Source organism: Ostrinia nubilalis, chromosome 20, assembly GCF_963855985.1.
Source record: "Ostrinia nubilalis chromosome 20, ilOstNubi1.1, whole genome shotgun sequence".
In the NCBI taxonomy this organism is placed as follows: Eukaryota; Metazoa; Arthropoda; class Insecta; order Lepidoptera; family Crambidae; genus Ostrinia; species Ostrinia nubilalis.
The window spans coordinates 3,362,056-3,380,129 of record NC_087107.1 but is presented as its reverse complement, the minus strand read 5'-3'; the positions used below and the strand labels follow the sequence as shown (position 1 = coordinate 3,380,129).

Below are 18,074 nucleotides of genomic sequence, written 5' to 3'. Positions count from 1 at the left end.
CAATTGAGTGATTATGAAATGAATGTTTATTACGCAAACCCATGTTATTTAAAGCTGCCTGTTTTGTGATTAAATTGCTGAACAATATCAAGATTATTTGCGACACAAGGATCGCTGAACGATTTTTTTTATTGCAAACCAAGTATTTGTTGGCTAACCAAATGATTTTAATGCTGCTTTTAGTGGCTAACCAAATGTTATTACGGCTGATCATTTAATTAATTCTCTTATGAAATTAGTGTGATTATTGAGTAACAGTAAAGTTCATCATCATCAGCATCAGTTCATTTAGTCTCCACTACAAGACCACGATTCTCGGTAATTTACCAGAGCCAAATGGAGGATTTGACCTACACTACTACGCTGATCTGACGGGTTGTGGGATTTGATGTTCGCATATTATGAACTCTAGAGTGGAAATCACCTACATAATTATATTATCCATAGTGTCGTCGTTCGTAGGTACTTACTTTGCCTAGTTATATTTATGAAATAAGTTAAAATTGTCCAAACTATCAAAATCTGATGAACACTATAAGATTCTGTATTAGTTGTTCTGCCATATCATTCCAAGCATTAATTCCAAAGAAACAAACTTGCAATTAAACTTACGCCTTTTCCCACCTGAATCCGTCCGTCTGGCACAAATCCCGACATCATTAGAGGCGTCATTTGTCACGCGCGACTTATCGCACCCTCTGCCCGGTTAATAGTCGCCGCGATTTGTCGCGCTAATGCCCGTGTGCACGGCCCTAATGATCGGGTTACGTGCTATCTGGACTGCCCTTATCTGTGGACTTGAGATTTGGTATGTAGCTAATGATAGATGGAATATAGAGTGTAGAGAGGGACTTTTTAAAAGTTTTTTAGATGCTGCAGTCACAGTGTGGGATAAATTTCATTCCCGTTTTTGATGCCATTTCCACAGAGCTAAGCCTAATTTTCTTAAGCTTTCCACTGCTGCACTGTGAGAAAATGTCTATATCTTCATACTCCTCTTTTATTTTCTTCTGATTCTCTGTATAGCAATAAGTCACCAATATTTTTTATATTTCCCTCGAATAAAGACATAACTAAAAGCCTTTTTAAATCGCAAAGTATTAGACGAAATAAAAGTATTTCTTCTAAATTATTTTCACAGAAAACATAATAAATTTTCCTAAAATTAAGAACACCGCCCATATTTTCCCAAAACTTATTATTGTACAAAATCAAGTCACGTCTGTTGGGTTGAAGTTCCATCCTGAGGGATGAGTTGTTTGATTTATCATCCTTATTGACAGCTGAGGAGGATCTTGATCCTAATAATAGGTGAAAATATTCCCACTTTACCCTAAAAGGTTGAAGATAACCAAGAAGAATGGGTTTAGTATAGCATCTCAGTTATCATTTTATAGCACGTCATGAATAGAACAAACTATAAAAAACAAGATTTATTTGACGAAAATCTAAGTTCAGATAGGTAGGCAGTAGACCTTTGATTTAGACGGGCTGGAAGACATAGCGTGGGCAGACCTCCTACTAGGTGGACCGACGATCTGGTAAAGGTCTCGGGAAGAGCCTGGATGCGAGCAGCGCAGATGCGATGTTGTCTAGCAGTGGACGTCATTTGGCTGAAACGACAAGATCTTTGATTTAATCGTCATCATCATCATTATTAATTTGGTCTCCACTCTAGGAGCACGACTCTTTCTGATTTAACCAGAGGCAAATGGAAAATTATGCCTTTACTCTCACATTGATTTAATAGAAAAACTCTAATAATATATACGAATAGACACTTCTATCGAACCATCTAGGCACATTAAATATCTGAATAAAATAATCAGCCAGCAATATACTCTTTATAAGCAACGAATGTCCAAAGTCAATTTTCCATAGATACAGAGTCCATTTCACTCACTGTATCCCAACTGTTTTCTAATAACCATAATTCAACAACTCCCATTCAATGGCCGAACAACAACACAATAAAAAATAATACTCAACATTCAACTCATCCGAATTAATTATTCGAATAACAAGATGGTGGGAGACGAAGACGGTTTTATTCGCTGCCACTGAAAGCGTATTATCCCCATCGGGCTATTACAGACATTTCTTGTGAAAAATAATAGATATACACATAATTACCGACCCTCCTCTCGTGTAGTGCGCGACGCCGCAATACGTTAGAGCAAGACATACATATTTCTCGCGGTTTCGCGCGGAGCACTTAAGTAATTGAATAGAGGGGAATCGGGTAAGTCAGGACATAAAGGAAGACTGCAAAATAATAATACTAGTCATAATATTTCTGGCGTCGCGTGAAAGGGTCGCAAGTTATTCAGGCTGCTCGTAAATATAATAATAAACATACGTCACTGTGTTTGTTCGACGCACGGGAGCCCTCGAGGTAATGTGCCAACTTGTTTAAGTATATTATTTATCGAATGGACGAGATGGCTTCGGCATCATTTGATAGTCGAGACTGTCGACGATTTAGCGTATAAGAAAACATGGCTGACTTTGGAAGGGAGTTTCCTTGTTGCATGATATTAAATTTTAAATTCAATGTCCCGTGCCCGTCTTCGTCGAAACTAGTCAAGACTTTATTTAGCAACCACCTAAAATTGATAGTGTAGCTTGGTCTTTATTGTCAATAGGTTTGGATATCTGTCATTTGTGATTTGACGATTATTTTATGCGGCGTTCGAGTAACAAACTTTTTTTTTCTATAAATATTTATCTCTTTTTATTTATATATTTTTTATCGTTGATCTATATTTAAAAGCACCGCCATAGTAACAAATTAATATTTCACATTATTTTTTTATACAGTTTTATTTTTAAGGTATAACGTTGCCCTAATTCGTCGATCATGATTAGTGACGTGACACATTTCATCGAAAAAAGCGCGTAAATCGAAAAACGTCGTAAAACATTGTTTCGCGTCAACTCCTTGGCAATAAAAGCAAATGGCGCAATGATAATGCGTGTAACGTACGATGTCTTGTTTTGTTACAATCTCACAATTTTTTATTGCCATCTCGCGATATTGCGCTGAATTTATTAATACTGTCTGTCTGTACACAACGTTTATGGTTTTTTGGAAGTTTGACGGGAATGTCTTTCGCTTTATGATAATTAATTTGGGGACGTTCTTTCTCATCAGTTTTTCCTCGATAATTTTAATGTGTTAATTTTATACTGTAAAAACAGTAAACTTATTACTAACAAACAAATTATTTTTACTATTACATTGCAATCTACAAAAGCAATCTTGTAGATTGCTAAAATAAAAAGAAAACCCGCAAATAATACTATTTTTGTGACAAATAAGCTTGGATGAAATAAACTAATTGTGTAAAAACGTGTTTTAACTTCTATGCCTTATCAAATTAGCCAACAAACAACACTTTACTCCATCCAAAAAAAACTGTACAATACAATCACATTCAACAGCTTACACGTTTTGATGACTCATAATCACACCCAATCATTACAAACCTGTAACTGACAATTAACTCTCTCAATTTACACCAACGTTTACAAGCCAACACGCCTGTAAAGGCGGATTCCTTATTGCGCGTATTTACGATATTGTTGGTGTTTATCGTGGGCCTAATTAATATACACGCCGTTCCGCCATCGGAATATCGTTACAGGCGTTGTTACAACACTAATCCCTGTGTTGGGGTGTGGATATGGAGCGTAGAGGTAGCGGTTTGAAATAGATATCGCAAAACAAAGACAAAAGGTTTTTAGACTAGATATTTTAGCAAATGACAGTACAAATGAATAGCTACAAAGTTCAAATTAAAGCTCACAACGCTGATTTTCAGCAGGCATCTTTCTCAATATTATATTTTCTTTTTATCCTATACTAGCTTTTCGCCTTTTTAGGATTTTGTCTGTCACAGAAAAACTTTATCGCGCACGTCCCTGTTTCAAAAACCGGGATAAAAACTATATCATATCAAAATCAAAATTATCTTTATTTGTTTAGACTAATTAAATTAGTACTTAAAATCGTCAAATGCTCTTAAGGAGCCTATACATGTCTCATTCTTTTTTTGCCCTACCAGTGCTTCGAGACAAACATTTGGCAAGTGCTGAGAAGAAGCGCCTATTATTAGTTATTATCTTCTGTTGTTAGATCTCTGTCTCCGCTTAACCCATCAATGAGCACTGCACCTAATCTATATATATAAAAGAAAGTCGTGTTAGTTACTTCGCTTATAACTCAAGAACGGCTGAACCGATTTAGCTGAAAATTGTCAGGGAGGTAGTTTAGAGCCAGGAGAAGGACATAGGATACTTTTTATCCCGTTCGAAATAAAAAAAAAGTCTGCTTATTTATTGCCATTAAGGCGGAACAAAGTTCGCCGGGTCAGCTAGTATTTAATAAAGCCGTATTTACAAGGGATCGTTAAGGCCCGCGCTACAACAGAACCTCGTAGAATTCGCTTGTTCGCTTTTTGGAAGCGCTTCTGTTATTTGAGTATAGTAAAATGAGGTGATTAGGCAGTAAAGATACCATCAGTAGGTGTCTAATTTTAGTTAGTTACAGTCAATCGGGGATTGCATATTTTTTGAGGTCATGGGTCCTTAGAGCTAGACGTCTTTTGCTACTTTATTTTGCCCTATACATGGGGCCCTATACATTATGTTTGTAAATTAATTTCATTCCATTAATAAGAAATTTAATGATGTTGGATTTAGATAAGTTTAATAAATTTTCAGGATTTATGACACTACTGTGTACATATTATGTTGTTCCGAAGCGGTGGTAGGGCGAGCTATATTTGGGACGTGTATAAGTGCCCTGGAAAGGGCCTATGTACTCAATAAACAATTTGAGTTTGAACTTTCTATTGAAGAGAAATCCTCCTACTGTACCTACTCTACTTACCTATCCACTCTACATCGGCTGGCATTAGCATTGTGTGGCTGGAGTGCAGCAAAATATTTTTATTACAAGTCGTTTATGTTGAGCTAGACTGCAGTTAGCCGCTAAAAAATTCTACACGCTAAATAAGTTTAAATACATCAGAACCTTATAGAGCGATTAGAGAGAATTTGCAAATACAGTCAGAAACTAGGCTAGTTTATAACATTTACCATCTTCACTGAGCCATAAATCTAGTGTGAATTGTCCGCTCTACAGTTCCTTAGTTGCGACGCTATCAGCGTAACGACCGACGACCTAATTTTAACCTCCAGATTCCTTTCTAATAACACCGACATCTGCTCCCGAGGTAATCGCCCAAATATTCAACATCGACCAACTGAGCGGCGCTCTAATCATGAAAATGTATTTATGACCTAATTAAACTCTTGTCTACCGCTGGAAGACCCGACCGAAAAGGACGCAGCATAAACCAACCCCCCAAGAGCGAGCGAGACAAGAAACACCCAGCTCTCTGATTAATGACCGTTATATGGCTGGTTAAGTACCGTGTAATTTGCAAAACGACCCTTAATTACCGTAGAACATGGCTACTATCTCCGTTCTTATCTAATGAAGCAAGATCCCGGCGGAGCGAACGGGACGGCTGTAAGTTTGCGTTGCGACTTAAAAGGCGGTATTTAATGAGGCATTATGATGTCGCCCGTACAGATTAGGTTCACATGGCGCTGAAAATTGTTTGTTCCTCTCTTTATATTTGGCTTTCTGGGACGCAAACACAGGAAAATTTAGTGGCGCTCTCAGATACGTAATACCGCTTTGCGATGTCCCAGCACCTCTGTTTGCGCTAAATGATAGTGGAATTTTAGTTAAGACCTATAAGAAACTCTTCTAAGAGATATTTACTAGTAAAACAGATGGTGCTGTTTTCGTAGTTTCATAATTGAGAAAGCAATTAATGTGCTTTCAAGATGATCAGATTTATTGGGAAATTATTTTGAAAAGGCTCGGAATTTATGTTTTAACTGTTTTGTAATTAAACCATTAATTATTTTCACTGATATGGTTTCAGAGAGAATACATTGCAAACACTTGTTTATTTATGTTTCTCCAACATAAAAATGTTAAAGTTAACCAAGCTAACTCAATATTTGTTAATTTTGACTAAATCGCAAACTTTGTCCGCAGGTATGGTTCCAAAACAGAAGAACGAAATGGCGGAAAAAGCACGCGGCTGAAATGGCGACAGCGAAACGCAAACAAGAAGAGCTTGGCGAGGAGTGCGACGACCAGGAACAACACGACAACGACGCTTGTAGCGACGAGGACGACGCCAAACGACCACGACTCGACATGCACCACCAGCACATACATCAGATGCCCCACCACCGCCAGTGATCGTGTGGAAGCGCGAGCGACGACGCTAACCACGTCAGCGCGCGCGCCGAACCACACGTCACCGAAAACTGCGTCAGCGACGTCAAATACGACTACTTCAACGAATACGTCGTACCAAAAGCGTTCTGCAAAGAAACAAACGACGACGCGCCCTGCGATCTCTCGAACTGGCACAAGTTCGAACGGAACCAGAGTGAGGTGGACAGTGAACAAGACTTGAACAACGATGTTGACGAACAACCGATCAACTTCGCGTATTATCATTTTTAATGTGAATAATGTAGCTTTTAACTGTACATAGTTCGGTTAGTCATGTGATACGTTAAGTAATTTATTACCGTTAGATTTTACATGGTACTATTTTAATGAATTTGTGGTAATTTTAATATATTGTACATTATGAACATTAAACTCCCGGTGCCAATTTTCCTAACAGTAGTTTTAGATTTTAAAGTATTATATTTTATTCCAAAATTAATAACGTAACGTTCTTTCTTTAATCATATTTTTTCTTGTTTACAAAATGTAAACTACTTTTAAAACTTTCTCATTCTCACTTTAAATTAATAGGTATAATTTTCAAAATACCTTCATATTGTAAAATATTGTTTACGAATCGACATTTTTATGTAATATTTTGTAAATATTTAACACTATTTCATGGAAATTCACGAGTGTATTAATGTTGCCGCTATCGGAGCAATGCAATATGTAATGTATATTGTAAATTTTAAGATAAATTGTAAATAAATATTTAAACGAATTTAATTATTGTAACTAAGACTATGAGTAGTGTAGACCACGCGAGAATGTAGTCATTTGACGTCAGATGTGATCCAGAACTTTTTTGTTTACAAAACCAATGTTTACACAAAATATTAAATAATTTAATTTTAATCCGATATAATAATGTATTTAGAATTTTCTGGAGCACATTTGACTATAAAAGCCAAAATGGATTTTAATGAATTCTTTCACACAATACCAGTGATTTCTATATCATAAAAAATATTTATATACTTTCTGGGCTTTCACGAAAATGTATACATACTAGGTATACACTTTCAAATTGTTTACTTCAACTAATTTTATACATGTAAATAGGAAGCTAGAAATGTCAGCCAGAAATAAAAAGGTATAAACAAAATTTTCCTTTTACGTGCCATACCTAATGTCCATAAAAATATTGTGTGAAAGATAACCTAATATTGTCATAAGTTAAAATAGTCGACGAGCTTCAAAAAATACAGAATCGCTTAGAAATGTATCTATGCACAAATCTGAAATAGGAGGCTTATGAAAGTGTATAAACCCAGATCTCGATCGAACCAGTATTTTAGATCACAAGCGTGGAAAATCTACATTATGTGGTTGGAATAAACGGTTAGAAAAAATAGCATGTCATTTTATTTATCCCTCTGTATGATGACAAAACACGGTTTTTTGTTCAAAAATGCAAAATAAAAGACAAAAGTAACTAAAGTAGATACTCAGCACTGGCCCATTTATTGTCCTGAAGCAGTTGTAGGGTTAATACTGGGACATGTAAAAGTGCTTTTATAAAGCCTACTTACAGAAATAAATGAGTTTTATGAGTTTTTTTTTTACTGAGACAACAAGTAGAGGTAATATAATATGTAGAGCAAAAAGCTCTCTTGATCCATTGAGTTTTCAGAGGCTCTCAGTTCGATTTCTTTATAACTACATACTCAATATAGTCACTTTGTTTGCTTGTTCCCAGCTTCATTAGGTTACAGACTTGAGTCAAGTTGAATATGCTACCATAATTTATGAGTTTAAAAAGCTATTACGAATTCTGATTGACTCATTTCAGACGCCTAGATGGCTCATGAAGTCTGACATCAGCCTGAAACTAATACAATGAAAAGTAAGGCAAGAACGTCTGTAGCAAAAAACTGACATAACAAAGTTGACTTTATAATACACTTGTTGGAAGACCTTAGTCAATAAACAATAAATGTAACTAACTACTCATTCCCAGATATTGGGAACTGATGGCACCACAATCAGTTAAAGATTTCCACTCAAAAATCTCATCCCGCAAAATTCACTAGACATCAAAAACCACGCGGAACTTGATAAGGAGCATTCGGACCCCAATATTTCGGCGCTATCTTCTCAAAACTGTCAAACGGGACGCTCCAGCGCAATTCTTTCGCGTCGATATTTATTACTGTAGGTATACCCTCGCATTGAATGGAAACCTTTGAAGCTATGAGGCTTTAAGGCAAAAATCGCAAGAATCACCCTCCGTCTCTATAGCAACCAGACCTCCAAACTGAAAGCTACCTTAAGATGCAACATCTAAGTATAATTTTCAGTGTTGAGGACACCTTGTAATGCGGCTTCTTGTAACATGTAAAACATCGTTTTAGAAAGAGAGGATGCAAGTGATAGAGAGGGGTATACAAGGAGGGGATGCAAGGGTAATATTCTTTCATTTGTTGCGGCTAGGGGCTACCTAATTTTTATTCTGTGACGGAATAGGAGGAATCGTGGGTAGTTTGAAGCGTAGGTGTTTAAAGGGGAGGATAATTATGCGCTCGCGTTATTTACATGCGGTGGCAAAGCGTTTTATTTTTATCTTTAATCGACTGAATTTTATTAGATTATTTATGTTGCTCTTATACGAAAAGAAATGGTTTATTAAATTCAAAAAATGTCATATAGAGAAAAGTTTAAGAAGGATGTTGACTGATACTGCGGATAAGTACATCATAATAATAATGCATAATAATTATTCCAATACACTTTTGCTAAGTGTTGTGATGAATATGAGCATATACGAATATTACCTGAAACATACTATGAAAACCTGTAAGGCAACATGCCATTTCAAATATAGCACCAAAATGTTCAACAAACAGAAATCTTATATCAGAGATGAAAAATCCAGGTTTTTATAAAATACTGCGACGGTAGAATATGAAAGTCTTAAATATCTCCCTGATACTCCTACATCTCGCAAACACGAAAAAAGTCCTGTAAAACACTCAAATTCTGGCAACAGACATGTTACCGATAAGGTGCCGTCCCACCTTTTATTTATGACTCCATTTTAAACCGGGGCGAGTATGTCCGTGATGTCACAGTGCAAGTGGACACAGTATTTTAACTCCGAACCAATTTTAACATTTTATCCAAGAGGCCCAAAAGCAGTCCTTTGCAGAACGTATCAAAAGAAACCAGGAAATACCACAAAGCACGAGATCCTGTTTTTTTATCGAGTTGCGGCCAGCTATCTTCTTTGGAGGACGTTCAGCGAGCAGGTAAGTTAATTTTTAGGACAGCAAAATGTAGAGTATTGGACCACACATAGGTGTCGTAAAAGACGACTAAGGGGCCAATTTGCAAACATTAAGTCTTCCCAACCTGCCTATAGTAGCATGGCTAGTGTATTCAAAACATCATTTTATGAAATTAGAAACGGTCGTGTTCCTAAAGTCAGGTGATGATGATGATGATGACGCCATGCCTTTTGAATTATGAAGAGGCAATAAACTTTCAACAACAACCTACAAGGTGGATCGACGACCTCATAAAGGTAGCAGGAAGGCGCTGGATGCAGGCCGCTACCAACTGTGCGATGTGGAAGTCATTGGGGAGGCCCATGTTCAGCAGTGGACGTTCTATGGCTGAAATAATGATGATGATGATGATGACGAATAAAGTATCAAGTCTTACGTTTTAAATCTAGCATGACAAATCACTTGCCAATGTTACATTGTCTAAAGGCATTGAACTTACTTTTCCAACGTGTACTGTGGCCACACCGTATCGGCGCGTGTCGACACACACGCTCCGAGAGATTTCCGCCGAAATAAGGATATGTACTTGCTGATTTATATGGAAGGTCTTGGGATTTAGGAGCTGCTATTTACATCTTTTACGCCGCGCTACCTGTAAGGTGGAAGATTATGTAATACAGCCTGAACTTTGTTGTGATTTCAGAGTTAAACATGTTGAGAACAGGTGTAATTTTCTAAACTACTGCTTTGTTTTGTAGCATTTTTTTTTTTTTTTTTTTTTTTTTTTAATTTATTGTCTCATAAAAGTTACATCGATTTTACTTAATACTAATCTGCCAAACTGCTTAACAGTTTGTCGGCAGTCGTTCTCGTGCTAACTGTTATAAATGTAACTTATTGTACATATTAACTAAGTAATAATACACACATGCAAAATTGGTTCCTACAGTCGCCGGCACATCAGATCAGACATCTCCAGTGTCTAGCCTGGTGCGCCGGTCGCCTGCACTTACTTTTTAAAAACTAATATTACATTATAATATATCTAATAGTCTAGTTATAGTATCAGGGACATAAAGTTAGGTAATATTTTTTAACTTGTACTTAAGGTGATTTCTCGAAAGTATATCGTTTAGCAAATCTTGCTCCAATTCGTTATGTATTGTAGGTATAATCCATTGTCTAGTTCTTGTACCAAAATAATTGTGTATTTTAGGCACCATTAATTTATTTTTCTTAGCTAATCGAGTTGGGTAGTTATGTACCCGTTTTGTTTTAAATTTGTCTGTATTATATTGTTCTAGTATTAGTATTAATTTAACTTTCTTTTCTATTGGCAAAATCTTACATATTTTAAATAGCTTTAGGTATTCTTTTTTACATTTAACTAAAGTTCTCCTATCTGTTAGCATTTTCAATATTCTAGTTTGTATTGATTTTATTTTGTTAAGGTGAACTGGGAACGTTAGTCCATAACTACCCAGCCCGTAACCAATTGTGGCCTCTACGAGGGCATAATTCTAATTTCTACTATAGCACTGACTTGATAGGTAATGAAAAGTATTAGTAGTTACAAGTTTTAGTAGGTAAACTTATGCAGAAGCATTCGTGTAAGGCAAAATTAGATCTCACTGTAAAACTGTAGCTTCCTCGCTGTGGATAAAAAAAAGTAGTAAAGAAGTTCTTACATTCAGTTACATTTATATTGCAAGCTACAATAAGTAGTAAGTCGTGCAATGGGCGTACAGCTTTAAGAATTACACAACGACTGAAAAGGGACTGTAGTTCAGCTGTGGACTTTTCTATTACAAAAAAAAAACTCTTTATTATGATAAACGTTGACAAATCAATAGATACCACCCACTTCGTACAATACCCATCTAGGCCCAAACGACTCTCCCAATCCCAATACTCGCAAAACATTACACAACCCAACTAATTGGTGCGATGACCGGCGATAAATAAAGAAGTAAAAACACCGTAAAATAAAGCTGGACCCACATTGGATTAGGCGCATAAAAATACTAGTGACACTCCGCATTAACTGTTCCACTTACTAGCTCGCGGCCACACACTGTGATTGGGAGGGGTATTCTGGAAAATGACAATTTCAGTCAATGACAGTTCACTGCTGGACGTAGACCTGGATCAAGGAGTTTCATAAAAGAAAGACAGCTTTTTGGACTAAATAAAATCTCTTTCTATCTTTCATTTATTGCTATGAATATGATAGGTACAATGATTTGATTTAAAATATAGGTACAAAGATGTCATACAGTATATTCTTCAGCTTTTTTACAGCTATTGCGAGCTTTATTCTTAAGCTCGTTGGTTCAACCAGAAGTGGGACATCTTATACTTTACTTCAAAGGAGAACCATAAAGCTCAATCTTCAGCTCTTTTAATCCAGCGTTTTTTGTGTCAAATGAAAACTGGGTATGGATGATGATAGGCGAGAGTTTATTTTTTGAAGAATAACGTGGATTTAGCAACGAATTTTGTAAGAAACATTTCATCAAAAGCTTTACAAAAAGTCCTTACAAATTACCAACTAAAATCTCGTGAAATCGTTCCAGCGTCGCTTCGATCTCGCCAAACCACAGTACCTTTCCAGAATAAGCCCCCTCCGCTTGTGAAATAAGTCCGATACATTTACACACGCCTTTGATTCCGAAGATTTACGGCCGTCCGTCTGTCCATCAGTGATTTACACATTCACCCACATCGGCCACCGATCGCTAATTAAAAATGCATTCTTTACCGTCAATTTGGTGTTGGTTAGGGCCGTTTTTCATTTTCTAGGTGACGGTGAGTCAGGTGGTAGAGTGAAGCTGTCAGGTAAAATAATACAGCAGTGTATCATTCAAGTTTGCAAAACAAAAAGACGACATTCGTACTTTTGAAAGTTAAAATACCTAGCACCTGGAAACCAAAAACTGTTTGGTACATAGTAAATACTTATTAAGGTGAGTATAGAGTAGATTATTTACTTGTAACAGAACAACGAGCCGCTCTATGATATTTTGTAGTGCATATCACCCTGATAAACCAAACCGTCGAGTACGCTCGCCGTTTTATTACAATCTAATAAGTATTAATCAATGAACGTATTGGTGTAACATTTCCTCGAACCTTTGCGCGTCGATGTACATTTCAGAGTAAACGAAACATACAACAAAGTGTTATTACAGATAATGCACGCAGCACACCACCGAACAGAATGCCGATCATTCGCAGGAACGCTTTGCATCAAAAGCTTTGGAAACTGAGCTTTTAGCTGTATTGTACCATTCGTTAGAACATTACATAGAAATGCTCTAGTTTATAGTCACCTTTACGTGAATTATGTGCCCGTAATATAATTGTTATTAAAATTTCCGTCCCCACCTTGCATCATTGTTTTTGCTCAAACCTTTATTTGTATTATGAGTAATAACCCCCGCCATAATAATAGTTATGTCATATAAAACTTCGCGCTAAATTCGGTTTTGTGGCCAAAACAACAACCCAAAGAGGCGGTATAATAAAAAAACCGATAATCTAAGCCATTCGTCTTGTCATTTGATTTGTGATATTCTTTGTTTCACGGCATTTTCAATCACATTTATTGGACCCCTTTATGGCCCTTTCCAAATGTAATTTTACTACTATTTTAATATACAGCTTTGTTTTTTATTGGTAAGGTTTATTGAGTATGGTTTAACAATCTGTGTAGAGATACTTGGCATTATTGAGATATTCTCGGATTTTGAAATACGGTGTTTTAATGGAAACCAGTTCAAAAGCTAATGAAGTTGACTAAAGCTTAAAAATGTTTCAGTTTTCAATGATCTACTAATAGTAGTTTTTATTTAAGTCAATTGAAAACCGTTGTACCAAGCTATAAACTTGTTATAATCTATTTACCTACGAATTCAAAATTACATTAGTGGAGAATGCTCTACGGTCTTTAATTGTACTGAGAATGCTAATAAAGAATGGATTAGGCTGGGTTGCACCACCTTACTTTAGCTTTAACAATCGTCAAATTTGTGTCAAACTCCATACTAAAAGCACCGGTTATCGTTATAGTAAGTTAAGTGGTGCAACTCAGTGTTGGTCAATAACACTAACTGAAAAGACTGTGTATTTTGTACTCGTAATTAAGTACCACTTGGGAATGGAACCCAAAACCTCTCAGTCGAGACAATAGAGAGATTCATGTACCTCTTGGAGTGACAGTACAACTCAATATTGGGCCTACAATCGGAGCCAGGACAATAAAGCATTTGCCACTAAACTATTTACGAGGCTGTAAACCGCCCGCCTTCATTCACTCTCTATTGACTGGAGGAATGTTTTTAATTAGTTTACGTCTACTAAACGTAATGTACCTAATTAATAGTTTCCTTAATTATTTCTTTCGATGTAAGTACTTACAAAATGTGCTTAGTCTTTCAAAAGTCATATAAATCATTACCTACTAAATTCTTCACCACCATCGTCGCTGCAGGAGGCCTATAGCGGCCTAGACAGGCTGCTTGCTTTCTGGAGGGATTTGGGGTGGTTGGAGTAGGAAGATATACCACACATCGCGGACAATGGGCAATCATGAGGCTAAGTGTGGTATTCGATTGCCTTGCAAAACTAAGTAACATTACCTACTTAAAGAGTTTGTGTAAAGAAATGAATTCTTTCGATGTCAAAATAACCTATTCCCTTTTGCATGCATGCTTATCGTGACGTCTTTATCAATTATTTTTACCTTAATTGGCGACTGTACATGAAATAATTTTACTGCTTAAGTAGTATGCTTAAGTACTATTTAATCAATAAAACTAATATGTACCTATCAAGTGATATTAAATTATAAAAATATCGTAATAATAAAATTACACTCATGGCCAGCCAACCTTTGGTTGAAGCACAAACGAGAATAAAGAGTTTTTGAGGCACACTCATTCGTATACCTTTGTGTTCTAGTAGTTTAATATTATGCTTTGGGATCGATTCGAGAGTAGAATCAACTTGTCAAAACATAAAAAGTGTTATCATTTCCAATTTGGCTAGGACATTATTGCAAGGCAGATATTTGACCACAATCGCACCTAGTTTTAAGTGGGATGCACTTTAGGATGGTACATATCTGCCCTGTAAGTGCCTTTTCACTCTCGCCTTGAAAAAGCCCGGATTATAGTCTTCGGGAAAGACAGCGACAATAGTCTACCGGTATCAGTATCGGACTGCCAATTCAAGGGAAGTGTGAGCCTCGTCGGGCCAAGGCCCGCGCTTGGACTGATGAACTCATTCATAACGCAAGTAGGTAGGTGAAACTACAGAGTGGGCATTGCCAAACACCTATAGATGCTCTTACAGTTCTGATAACAAGAGTTAACAGATGGTGTAGAGTTTTAAAATCTGTAAACCCGTCGAAAAGATTTCAATCTTCCATTGTCCGTCCATCGACACATAAAAACATACCTCACGGATCACAAGTCTCGCGATAAAGCACGGCATTAAAACATTTTAAAATGTCATAAATAACGACGTTTAACGAGGGAGACATGAGTCGTCATTTATCATGGGTTCTCTTTAATGCTACTTTTTATTACATGTAAATGAGTGAGGTTTGTACTCTATATGGACCTCTGGGAAGGAGGGTTACACAGTCCGATCCGACCGCACGACCCATGATTATATTACGACTGAATTTAAAGACGGTGAAGTTCGCGAAAAGCACCTGGATGCGGGCAACGCAAGACTGGATGTTGAAGAAATCCGTAAGAAAGTCAAAATATTAATTGGTACATGTAGCTAATGTATACTCAGCTCGAAGCTTTTTTACTAAGCTTCGTATATTTGACTTCATTATCATTGTCATACACATGATATAAGAGTCAAAGTGGTCGCCATGGCCGAAATCGGTCAGATGAATCATCATCGTACATTATGTTTATAGCAAGGTAAGCAATAACAAGCAATAAGTAGCTGTAAAACTACGAGTAGACGACTAGACCATTTTACCTGTTGTTCAGTGCACATATACTTATTTTAGAACATAATCATTTTATTAAATAAAATCGGAACGTGTAAACGATCCCAAACATTTTTCCGGCTTATCAAGGAATCAAAACGTGAGTTGTGTTGTGTGCTTTTGTTTTTTTAAGGAAATAAACAATTGAATGTCTATTAATTAGTGTTACTGCGACAGACGAGGACAGTCAATAAATTCACTTCATCAAAGTCTCAAGTAAATATAAGAATGTAGAGTTATAAAACGTGTGTCATTATTTAACTATGCAGGTAAAGCTGATAGGTTTTAAAATTATTTTATTTAATAATGATTTATTTTATTTTTTACTAGCGGCCGCCCACGACTTCGTACGTGTGGACCTCGTTTTACTCCATTAGGGGTGGAGTTTCGTAAAATCCGCTCTTAGCATCTATAGCGCATAAATTTTAAATTTCAACTCTCTTACTTTAAACACATAGGACTTTCATAATATAAACTTCCAACCCTCCTTTTATCTCCTTAGCCCCCGTAGTTGATTTCTAATGATACATTTTCAGTATATGTACCACCACCACCACCACCATTTCAGCCATAGGACGTCCACTGCTGAACATAGGCCTCCCCCAATGCTTTCCATGTTGATCGATTGGAAGCGGCCTGCGTCCAGCGCTTCCCTGCTACCTTTACGATGTCGTCGGTCCACCTTGTAGGTGGAAGTCCCACGCTACGTTTTCCGGTACGCGGCCTCCATTCCAGAACCATTCTGTCCCATCGGCCATCAGTTCTGCATACTATGTGCCCTGCCCATTGCCACTTCAGCTTGCTAATCCGTTGGGCTATGTCAGCGACTTTGGTTCGTTTACGGATCTCCTCATTTCTGATTTGATCTCGCAAAGAAACACCACGCATAGCCCTCTCCATAGCACGCTGTGCAACTGAGCTTCTGTATAAGGCCTATAGTGAGAGGCCACGTTTCCGAGCCATAAGTTATCACTGGTAACAAACATTGGTTAGACACTCTAATCTTTAGGCATTGAGGTATTTTGGACGAAAAGATGTTGCGTAGTTTCCCGAACGCTGCCCAGCCGAGTTGGATTCGACGATTGACCTCCTTCTCGAAATTAGTGAGCATACATTTTAACTTTCAAGTCTCTTACTTTAAAAACCGAGGACTGCAATACAAACTTCCAGCCCCCATTTTAACTCCCATAAGGGTTGAATTTTGCAAAATTTCGTCTTAGTGACTACCTACGTTCTAAAAGGAGGTGTATTACAGCGACAATTTAGTGTCCTTTGAATTTATTCTGTGCTTTTGATCACCCACGGATACGATGTCCTGGGTGAGCCAAGTGGACTCTAGTTAAATTATTGTTTTAGTGTCCTTTAATCATCTACAAACAAATCACACCTCCTCTGAATAGTCACATGTCCAATTGTTGTACTACATATAATATTGTTTTGTAACATTTTTGATATTTTCTAAAAACCGCAATAAACAAATTGGACATGTATGTGACAATTCAGAGGTATGATTTATTTATAGGTGATCAAAGAACACTAAAAAAAAATAATTTAACTGGAGTCCACTTTGATCATCTTGGTGATCAAAGCCAGGTGATGAAAGTGGAATAGATAGATCATTAACCCCTATGAGAACTCTTTTGAGACTTGTAGTTTCTGAGACTTCGTGATGAGTGAGTGAGTCACTTACGCCCGTATTCACAAACGATGCTTGCTTAAGTGAAGCAGCAAATCGAACGCACAGCGTTGAATAGAGCTCTGTGATTGGTTCGTCTGTCACCCTGTGCGTCCACGCGCACTGTGAGACCTCATAGTAATGTTTGTGAATACGGGTGTTAGTCATTCAATGACCTTTCTTTCTACTAAAATTATACGTACCTATAGTAATTATCATTAAAATCAAATAAGTAAGTACCTACCAACCTAAGTAATTAAAATAAAGAACCTACCAAAAAAAATAACAAAGTACATACAGAAAATAAAAACGAAGTAATTCTTATCCTATTTAACTAAAATCGCCCACGCGCCCATCCCATTTGTCCGCCGCTGAACCGTACCCTAATATTCATCTCGGTAGATGGCGGCACATAGTAAGAATTTGCAAGGAAGTTTGTAAAAAGTCACTAATTAACACTTTGATTTGCTCGTTTAAACACAGTGAATGATTCAAATAGGTACATACAGTGAATGGTTCAATTACATAAAATATCTTTATTTATTAAATTTTCAATATTATTTACGAACAGCGCTATTCATAGTACATGTAATATTTAGTTACTAATTTACTAATGATGTCGATAGATGGCGTTTGACAGCTTTGCCTTCTACACTAATATTATAAAGAGGAAAACTTTGTTTGTTTGTTTGTTTGTTTGTTTGTTTGTTTAGTTGTAATGGATAGGCTCAAAAACTACTGGACCGATTTTAAAAATTCTTTCACCATTCGAAAGCTACATAACTCACGAGTAACATAGGCTAAATTTTATTTTGGAAAAAAATAGGG

At 36.8% G+C, this 18,074-nt stretch overlaps 1 protein-coding gene across 2 annotated transcripts in view; it reads left to right on the top strand.

Moving 5' to 3' along the window:
• The window catches only part of LOC135081466 (homeobox protein Nkx-6.2), a 73,872-nt gene extending 66,544 nt beyond the window's left edge, over positions 1-7,328 (top strand). For both annotated transcript variants that reach the window (XM_063976168.1, XM_063976167.1), the window contains one exon: positions 6,080-7,328. In XM_063976168.1, the coding sequence (XP_063832238.1) occupies positions 6,080-6,289 (210 nt within the window). In that variant the 3' untranslated portion in view covers positions 6,290-7,328. The remainder of the gene's footprint in view (positions 1-6,079) is intronic.
• The last annotated feature ends 10,746 nt before the right edge of the window (positions 7,329-18,074 follow it).